The 10,594-nt window shown below is 40.2% G+C and overlaps 2 protein-coding genes across 2 annotated transcripts in view; one reads left to right on the forward strand and one right to left on the reverse strand.

The window, feature by feature from the left end:
* mllt11 (MLLT11 transcription factor 7 cofactor) overlaps nt 1-3,790 on the forward strand; it is a 4,425-nt gene extending 635 nt beyond the window's left edge. Inside the window, exons 2-3 of the mRNA XM_031838426.1 lie at nt 607-782; nt 2,667-3,790. Coding sequence (XP_031694286.1) covers nt 618-782; nt 2,667-2,759 — 258 coding nt within the window. The 5' untranslated portion in view covers nt 607-617 and the 3' untranslated portion in view covers nt 2,760-3,790. The remainder of the gene's footprint in view (nt 1-606; nt 783-2,666) is intronic.
* Nucleotides 2,766-10,594, reverse strand: part of LOC116376924 (acidic leucine-rich nuclear phosphoprotein 32 family member E-like) — a 9,253-nt gene continuing 1,424 nt past the window's right edge. The window contains exons 2-4 of the mRNA XM_031838427.1: nt 8,168-8,317; nt 7,549-7,760; nt 2,766-2,808 (exon numbers count right to left, since the gene is read on the reverse strand). Coding sequence (XP_031694287.1) covers nt 2,766-2,808; nt 7,549-7,760; nt 8,168-8,317 — 405 coding nt within the window. The remainder of the gene's footprint in view (nt 2,809-7,548; nt 7,761-8,167; nt 8,318-10,594) is intronic.

Here is a 10,594-nt window from a genome sequence, read left to right on the forward strand (position 1 = left end):
GTCTGGTGAAGGTAGTCTGGTGAAGGTAGTCTGGTGATGGTAGTCTGTGAAGGAACCATCAGGAGGTTTATTTCAGGCTGCAGGGACATCATGACCCAGTTTCTGTTTTAGACTCACTGGAAGAGACTGAATATAAATATACATACATATTTAAATATGTTTGTGTGTATTTATAACAGTTATAATTAAGACATACAAGTATAAATATAGATTATATTATAATATATAACACGTTGATCTGATGGTCTGCTGCTTTAACTCTGAGGCGTTCATGGCCTGTTGTATTTCTCAGCTCTATTAAAGGAGGAGTCAGCTGTGGTTCGATCAGTGATCAGCTGATAATCCAGATGTTGTTTGTTTCTCTGAATGTTGAATGAAATGTCTCTAACAGAAAGTCTGTTAGTTTAGTTTAAACTCAAGTCTCTTTATAAAAATAGAGTTGTGAGGTCTGTAAACACGTTGAAGACTAAAAATAAAACCAAGTTTAAAATAAACCGGAGAGATTTACTGACCTGACAGACAAAAAGAGACAGACAGGGAGACAGAGACAGTCGTCTTTGTATTTTTATATTTCATGTTGTAAACTTCCCGTTTCTTTCCCTTCAGACTGAAACACGATGCAGAAATCCAGAAGTCAGTACGACTCCTTCCTGTTCTGGAGGCAGCCAATCGCAGCCCTCGACCTGTCGGAGCTGGAGGACATCGGCTTGACTGGCGCTCTGCCGGCCAATAGCATCAAAGGAAAGGACAAGTTGTCCACGCTGAGGACTAAGAATGAGGAGGTGAGGGGACGGACCGGTTCAGACCGGTTCAGACCGATCCAGACCAGTCCGGACCGATCCGGACCGGTTTAGACCGAACCAGATTGATCTTGATCGAGCTAGACCCATCCAGACCAGTCCAGATCGATCTTGACCGATCTAGATCGATCCAGACCCATCTAGGCCGGTTCAGACCGATCCAGACCAGTCCGGACCGATCCAGACCGGTTTAGACTGAACCAGATCGATCCTGACCGATCTAGATCGATCAGGACCGATCTAGATCGATTATGAAGGCAAATCACTGTCAAAATCCGAGAGCGCAAATGAGATCCATGCGCGCACGAAAATCAAACAGCCGCGCACATATTTTACTTTGACGAGCGCTTTTACGTCACTCCGCGAACAAAATGTAGTCTTGCGAAGCTTAAACCCGCTCGCTCGCGAGTCTTTTACCTGCTCGCTCGCTCGCAGTTTTTCTTTTTGACAGTAAGTGGGCGGACCCAGTCGCCATTGTATCTCAACATCTAATTGGTTACAATCCTGGTCTTGGGATAGACCGGATATCACTCTGACACAGACGCTAGTTCTGATAGAGGTGGTTTTCAATCTGCCACTAAACACTACTCCACTACATCTCAAGATGTTCTACATTTGTCTGACAGGTTTTGTAAACGTTTCAGACTGTAGAGGCTGATGAAATACAAATGATGTTAATAGAGTTGTTAAATACAATAATTAAAACTGTGTTAAAGACAAGTTGCTCAGATTGGTTTAAATTCACTCCATCATTCTATTACAGACGATGTGTGTTTGAGTCAAACCTCTTGTGACAAACAGCTCAAAGAAACTCTTTGATCTTAATTGATTAAACATGATGTGATCATATTTAATCTACTGTTGTGTTTACAGAAGAGATATAATATAGTTGTATATAATAGGAGCAACAATGTGGACCTGCTCAAAGATCTGGAGCCAAGATTAGGAACCACTGTTTGTATATTAACTGTTAAATCACTGACAAGTAGTTAGTGGATGAAAAAGTATTCAGATCCTTCACTGCAGTAAACGTACTAACACCATACTGATGAAACAATAACCCACTACCAGTAAAATACCTGCAAAATCTACTTTAAGTGCAGAAAGTAAAAGTACCCGTGCAGTAAAATGTACATGAAAATCTCCCCCGAGCGTCTGTGTCAGAGTGATATCCGGTTTATCCCAAGACCAGGATTGTAACCAATCAGATGTAGAGATACAATGGAGACTGGGTCCGCCCACTTACTGTCAAAAAGAAAAACTGCGAGCGAGCGAGAGTGAATTCTGCTCGAGGAGTGACGTAAAAGCGCTCGTCAAAGTAAAATATGTGCGCGGCTGTTTGATTTTCGCGCGCGCATGGATCTCATTTGCGCTCTCGGATTTTGACAGTGATTTGCCTTCATAATCGATCTAGACCCATCCAGACCGGTTCAGACTGATCTGTATCCATTTTATTTCAACATATTATGTTTTTATTTAACTAACCTTTAAGAGGTTCTAAATTCTGTGTTCTCTTCCTTTCTTTGCTCTTTAATAATCTCTCTCTGACTGTCTGTCTGCCTGTCTTTCTGTCTCTCTGTCTGTCTGACTGTCTGTCTGCCTGTCTTTCTGTCTCACTGTCTGTCTTTCTGTCTGACTGTCTGTCTTTCTGTCTCACTGTCTGCCTGACTGTCTGACTGTCTGTCTGCCTGTCTTTCTGTCTCACTGTCTGCCTGACTGTCTTTCTGTCTGACTGTCTGTCTGCCTGTCTTTCTGTCTCACTGTCTGCCTGTCTTTCTGTCTCACTGTCTGTCTGCCTGTCTTTCTGTCTGACTGTCTGTCTGCCTGTCTTTCTGTCTCACTGTCTGTCTGTCTGTCTCTCTGCAGGGTGAGATGACTGAGTTTTCGTCCTTTAATTATTGGAGAGCTCCGATCGCCGACGTGGACGCTCTGCTGGCCGACCTCAAGCTGCTGCTCTGAAACACATCACCTGACCTCTGACTCCTGACCCCAGATCAGCCCGATGTGACTGTTTCAGGAAGTCACCAAAATAAGAGCGTGGTTTTCACATTAAAAGCGTGCGGACAGAGGGCTGCAGAGACTGATCCTGGTTCAGATTAAACTCCCACAGCTTCGTGTCTGATTCTGAATCTTCTGTCTGAACTTTATTATTATTATTATTATTATTATTATTATTATTATTATACATCAACAGTGTGTTTATAACCAGGAGTCTGTATCCCAACGTGAGTCCAGCTTCATCCGTCTCTCTTCCGGTCTTAATTATAACTATAATAACTATTATAAGTCATGAAGCTGGTTATCAATAAGAGAACACATGCTTGATGAAACATAAACCCATTGGATTAGAATAAAACAGTTTGAAACCTGGTTTAATTAGTTTTAAAGCTGTAAACATACAAACACACAGAGGACAGTTTATTTATTGTTATTAATAATAATAATGAACAGTTTTATAAATGTTTCATCTTTGAAATAAGTCAAAGTGAGAGACATGACGTTTTATGATTAATTAATTATTTATTAACATATTATAATTTAAATGTAACCAGCGTCCCTGAACTCACCGTGTGATACAGATCCAGGTCACCTGATCTCAGACCTGCACCCAGACCTTCGAGGTGGACAAAATACCAGAAACACTGTTGATCTCTGATTCTCACCGATTGAACAAATGTTTTTCTGTCATATTAATTTATTAATTAATTTATAGGAGGTGATGTGTTCAAAGCCTCTGAGACTACAGTTTTTATCTGTTTCCATTCGTGCCTTTTTGTTTTTTTTTCTGACTCTGAGCTATGACGTCATATCATTGAATCATTTATTCATGTATTTCTGACCCTGAGCTATGACGTCATATCATTGAATCATTTATTTATGTATTTCTCGTGTTTTTCTCAGCGGACATCACGGATCCACCAGAAGAAAAAACAGCTGATCTTATCAGAATGTAAACGCTGCCAACAATAAAAGATTATGTCCACTCTTTATGGATCACGTTCATCATTATTATTTATATCATTCACTTGTTTTCCACAGAAAAGAAAAGTTTTATTTCACGTTTAAAAAAGATCTTTAATTAATAAACATTAAGAGAAATGAATTTAGTGACCGACAAAGTACAATCTTTATTTGTAGTTAAGTACAACAGTCAAACAACATGAACAAATAATTATTGAAACAGATATGTAAATAAAAATAAAATTCCACCAAAAAATTATGAAGAAAAAGGTTTAAAAAACTATAATAAAATAAAATAAACACAAGAGCTCTGATATTTTGATTGTGCATTTGGTAATTAAATCAACTAAATAATATAAATTATACTTGTTTGTCCTCCATTCTATACTAAATATTTTATTGTAAAATATTCTAAATATTTTAAAAACCAAATGTAAATGCCAGGAGATAGAGATATATATATATACACACAGTGGGTACGGAAAGCATTCAGACCCCTTTAAAGTTTTCACTCTTTGTTTCATTGCAGCCATTTGCTAAAATCAAAAAGTTCATTTTATTTCTCATTAATGTACACTCAGCACCCCATCTTGACAGAAAAAAACAAATGTAGAAATTTTTGCAAATTTATTAAAAAAGAAAAACTGAAATATCACATGGTCATAAGTATTCAGACCCTTTGCTCAGTATTGAGTAGAAGCACCCTTTTGAGCTAGTACAGCCATGAGTCTTCTTGGGAATGATGCAACAAGTTTTTGACACCTGGATTTGGGGATCCTCTGCCATTCTTCCTTGCAGATCCTCTCCAGTTCCGTCAGGTTGGATGGTGAACGTTGGTGGACAGCCATTTTCAGGTCTCTCCAGAGATGCTCAATTGGGTTTAGGTCAGGGCTCTGGCTGGGCCAGTCAAGAATGGTGACAGAGTTGTTCCAAAGCCACTGCTTTGTTATTTTAGCTGTGTGCTTAGGGTCATTGTCTTGTTGGAAGGTGAACCTTCGGCCCAGTCTGAGGTCCAGAGCACTCTGGAAGAGGTTTTCTTCCAGGATATCTCTGTACTTGGCCGCATTCATCTTTCCTTCAATTGCAACCAGTCGTCCTGTCCCTGCAGCTGAAAAACACCCCCATAGCATGATGCTGCCACCACCATGTTTCACTGTTGGGATTGTATTGGGCAGGTGATGAGCAGTGCCTGGTTTTCTCCACACATACCGCTTAGAATTAACGCCAAAAAGTTCAATCTTGGTCTCATCAGACCAGAGCATCTTATTTCTCATAGTCTGTGCGGGCTATGCGGGCTTTCATATGTCTTGCACTGAGGAGAGGCTTCCGTCGGGCCACTCTGCCATAAAGCCCCGACTGGTGGAGGGCTGCAGTGATAGTTGACTTTGTGGAACTTTCTCCCATCTCCCGACTGCATCTCTGGAGCTCAGCCACAGTGATCTTTGGGTTCTTCTTTACCTCTCTCACCAAGGCTCTTCTTCCACGATTGCTCAGTTTGGCTGGACGGCCAGGTCTAGGAAGAGTTCTGGTCGTCCCAAACTTCTTCCATTTAAGGATTATGGAGGCCACTGTGCTCTTAGGAACCTTGAGTGCTGCAGAAATTCTTTTGTAACCTTGGCCAGATCTGTGCCTTGCCACAATTCTGTCTCTGAGCTCCTTGGGCAGTTCCTTCGACCTCATGATTCTCATTTGCTCTGACATGCACTGTGAGCTGTAAGGTCTTATATAGACAGGTGTGTGCCTTTCCTAATCAAGTCCAATCAGTTTAATTAAACACAGCCGGACTCCAATGAAGGAGTAGAACCATCTCAAGGAGGATCAGAAGAAATGGACAGCATGTGAGTTAAATATGAGTGTCACAGCAAAGGGTCTGAATACTTATGACCATGTGATATTTGTTTTTCTTTTTTAATAAATTTGCAAAAAGTTCTACATTTCTGTTTTTTTTCTGTCAAGATGGGGTGCTGAGTGTACATTAATGAGAAATAAAATGAAGTTTTTTGATTTTAGCAAATGGCTGCAATGAAACAAAGAGTGAAAAATTGAAAGGTCTGAATACTTTCCGTACCCACTGTATGTATGTATATATATACGTATGTATATATACACATACATATACACACACACACACACACACACATACATATACACACATACACGTGTGAAAAAGTGTTTGCCCCCTTTCTGATTTCTTATTTTTTTGCATGTTTGTCACACTTAAATGTTTCAGATCATCAAACAAATTTAAATATTAGACAAAGATAACACAAGTAAACAAAATGCAGTTTTTAAATGAAGGTTTTTATTATTAAGGGGGAAAAAAATCCAAACCTACATGGCCCTGTGTGAAAAAGTGATTGCCCCCTAAACCTAATAACTGGTTGGGCCACCCTTAGCAGCAACAACTGCAATCAAGCGTTTGCGATAACTGGCAATGAGTCTTTTACAGCGCTGTAGAGGAATTTTGGCCCACTCATCTTTGCAGAATTGTTGTAATTCAGCCACATTGGAGGGTTTCCGAGCATGAACCGCCTTTTTAAGGTCATGCCACAGCATCTCAATCGGATTCAGGTCGGGACTTTGACTAGGCCACTCCAAAGTCTTCATTTTGTTTTTCTTAAGCCATTCAGGTGTGTTACTGGTGTGTTTTGGATCATTGTCCTGCTGCAGAACCCAAGTGCGCTTCAGCTTGAGGTCGCGAACAGATGGCCGGACATTCTCCTTCAGGATTTTTTGGTAGACAGCAGAATTCATGGTTCCATTTACCACAGCAAGTCTTCCAGGTCCTGAAGCAGCAAAACAGCCCCAGACCATCACACTACCACCACCATATTTTACTGTTGGTATGATGTTCCTTTTCTGAAATGCCATGTTAGTTTTACGCCAGATGTAATGGGACATACACCTTCCAAAATGTTCAACTTTTGTCTCGTCAGTCCACAGAGTATTTTCCCAAAAGTCTTGGGGATCATTAAGATGTTTTCTTGCAAAACTGAGACGAGCCTTTATGTTCTTTTTGCTCAGCAGTGGTTTTCGTCTTGGAACTCTGCCATGCAGGCCATTTTTGCCCAGTCTCTTTCTTATGGTGGAGTCATGAACACTGACCTTAATTGAGGCAAGTGAGGCCTGCAGTTCTTTGGATGTTGTTCTGGGGTCTTTTGTGACCTCTTGGATGAGTCGTCGCTGCGCTCTTGGGGTAATTTTGGTCGGCCGGCCACTCCTGGGAAGGTTCACCACTGTTCCATGTTTTCGCCATTTGTGGATAATGGCTCTCACTGTGGTTCGCTGGAGTCCCAAAGCTTTAGAAATGGCTTTGTAACCTTTTCCAGACTGATAGATCTCAATTACTTTGTTTCTCATTTGTTCCTGAATTTCTTTGGATCGCAGCATGTCGTCTAGCTTTTGAGGATCTTTTGGTCTACCTCACGTTGTCAGGCAGGTCCTATTTAAGTGATTTCTTGATTGAGAACAGTTGTGGCAGTAATCAGGCCTGGGTGTGGCTAGAGAAATTGAACTCAGCATTCCAAAGATGTGATAAACCACAGTTAATTTATGTTTTAACAGGGGGGGCAATCACTTTTTCACACAGGGCCATGTAGGTTTGGATTTTTCTCCCCCCTTAATAATAAAAACCTTCATTTAAAAACTGCATTTTGTGTTTACTTGTGTTATCTTTGTCTAATATTTAAATTTGTTTGATCTGAAACATTTAAGTGACAAACATGCAAAAAAATAAGAAATCAGGAAGGGGGCAAACACTTTTTCACACAACTGTATATACACATACATATACATATATATATACACACACACATATACACACACACACATGTATACATACACACACACACATATGTGTGTAAGTATGTGCTGTACCAGAGCCTCCACGTTGCTCAGCTCTTTGATCTTGTTCCCGCTCAGGTTGAGGTACGTCAGGTTGGGACATTTCTCTGAGAGCATCTCCAGAGAACCAGACAGGTTGTTGTCACTGAGCTCCAACTGAGAACACAAGAGTCAGACTGTCCATGAACTCATCACCACAGCTACACTACACGTTGAGGCTACGCTACACTGTGAAAATGCTAAAAATATTTTGGCTCATCTGATAGATGCTAACATGAACATCCTTATTTATGAACAATATCTCTTGTTTTAGTCCATATGTGTTTACATTTAATCAAATATTCTGCAGGTAAAGTATGCAGAAGTATTTATTATCAGCTGCTGTTTACAGTGAACTCATCAATATAAAGATCTCTGGATCAATGTGAGACTGAAGAAAACCTCAAACATGAAGATTCTCAGAGCTCTGTGATTTAAGGACTTTTATTCTGGACGGACATCAGAGACGATGCCGTCATCAGGAAGTGGAGGTCACACAGCGATAGTGTGTGTGTGTGTGTTACCTTGTGTAGTTTGGGCAGTGAGGGCAGCTTAGCCAGCGAGCTCAGACCCACGTTGACCATACTGAGGAACTCGAGCTCCGTGAGGGCGTCCGTCAGACCTTCAACCTCTCCGTCTGCAGAGCGACTGTTATCAACCACCAGCTCTACAATCTGACAGACAGACGGGTCAGTCAGCGAAGGGCAAAACTGCCCCTAAGAAATACAATGTTGCCCCCGATATCACGAGGAGAGGGGCAAAAAATGCCCCCATAATTTCCTCTAATAATAATAATGTTAATTTAATCAACTTGTGAAAAACATCGTAGCCTATATGACCCGGTCCAGTTGCCATAGAATGCTTTTGATTTTCGCCTTGACTGACGTTGCGTGCGTGAAGAACCGAACGTTCTAAACGAATAAATAAATGGAGCGCTTCTTCATCAGACCTGAGACTGTGAGACTGCGTCAACTCCGCAGACGCTTACATGTTAGTGCTCCTACATGCTGACATTCACGGTAAACACATTCAAACGGCACAGATCGGGAGCGAGCGAAGGACCGTGAAAGTTAGCGGAAAGATGAACGTGAGACAACATCCGGTTTCTTCAGACGAACATCCGGTTTGCAGAATAAGATGCCAACAAAGTATGAATTATATTCACATTAAGTATAAAACATGCTGCCTGCATCTCGTGAGTTAAAGGGAAAATACACCTAAATTGTGCATAAAGTGTCTTCATTCTTTGATTTGAGGGTTGCTAATGAATAATACCTGACTGACAGTCAATTAAGATATTTTACTCAGTAAAAACTCTGAACTGAATTTATACCTTCAAATGTTTTAAATTTTTAAGGTGCTATAAAAATGTTTCTCAAAAATTCCAAACAATGACTGATGTATAAGTTCAGGACAAAAATGGGCAATATCACAATATTTGAGGTGCTACAAAAATATTTTTTCTCAATAATTCCATACAATGACTGATGTATCTGTAATCAAGGCATCGTTGACTTAATAATTGTTAATAGTTGTTTATAAAATGTAATAATAATAATAAATAACCACAAAGAAATAAGAATAAAATTGAATATGATTGTCTGATTTATGTTTGTTTTTTGTTTAAAAAAAATCTAAGAAAACACTTTGAATCTATAGACTACTGCCGAATAGTCTTATTATTGCCATTTGATGACAATTGCTCATATACTGTAAGCCTAAATAAGTATATTTATTATTTTGAACAAAGGTTAAATGTTATTTCACAAGTTTCAAAAAGTGCCCCCAATTTTTTTTAAATGCCCCTGGATTTCAGTCAGTGGGGGCAAAAATTGCCCCCTAAAAAATATGTAAATTTCCTACCCTGGGGTCAGTACTGTTTAGAGACGCTCCACCAGACTCCATACAAAGTTGTTTTCCGTTCTCCTGCCTCCGTGTGTCTGTTAGACACTAAAGATAAACTGCTGCTGTTCCTTTCACGTCCACTAGAGGCTCCAGTCCTCAGTCTGAATATAAACGGATCTATAAAACGCCTTTAAGCCGCTCTGAAGGGGAACATTCACGTGTTTTATTTATTTCAGTATTTAATATTTAACGTCTGATTGATTGATGGAGAAAAGTGACAAATTAATCCATGATTTAAATGTCGGTAACAGGAGTTCTTCTGAGGTGAGACGTCAAGAATGAATTATTAGAGCAGAGACCTGTCAATCAAGACCAACCTGTCAATCGGGACATGCTGGTCTTGATTGACAGGTGTCCCTCCAATTACAAGTCCCGCCTCCACAGAGACTACTTTTTGGGGCGACCGTGGCTCACTGGGTTAAGAGGGTTATCTGGTAACTGGGACATGTCACGTGTCGAAGTGTCCCTGAGCAAGACAGTGAACCCCGGCTCCCCGGGCGCCTGTCATTGGCAGCCCACTGCTCCCTATATACAGGGATGGGTCAAATACAGAGACAAATTTCCCCTTCGGGATCAATATAGTATAATACATTTAAAAAAATAAAATTTAAACTATAATAACAACAATAATTATAATAATAACAATAACAACTATTATAATAATAACAATACGAATCATAACAACAACTATTATAATAATAATAACTATAATAACAATAACTACAGTGGCATCTTTAACTTCACATTAGAGAAGCTGGAACAAAAACATATTCATCAGTGGCCTCGTTTCCTTTCCTCCCTACTGTTTCAGCGATACGGAATAATAATATTAAATATGTTCATAAATAAACTGGATCATGGAGGACTTTGTGGCTGCTTTTATTTCCCAGAGTTCATTCTGGTTCTTCTTCTTATGTAACTCAGTGTTTCAGCTTCAGCCTGCAGGCCGACCAGAGACACCATCACACTGTGTGTGTGTGTGTGTGTGTGTCTGCTGAGCCCGCACACACACACACACACACACACACACACACACACACACACAC

This window comes from Anarrhichthys ocellatus, unplaced genomic scaffold (genome assembly GCF_004355925.1).
Source record: "Anarrhichthys ocellatus isolate YVR2014 unplaced genomic scaffold, GSC_Weel_1.0 scaffold708, whole genome shotgun sequence".
Classification (NCBI taxonomy): Eukaryota; Metazoa; Chordata; class Actinopteri; order Perciformes; family Anarhichadidae; genus Anarrhichthys; species Anarrhichthys ocellatus.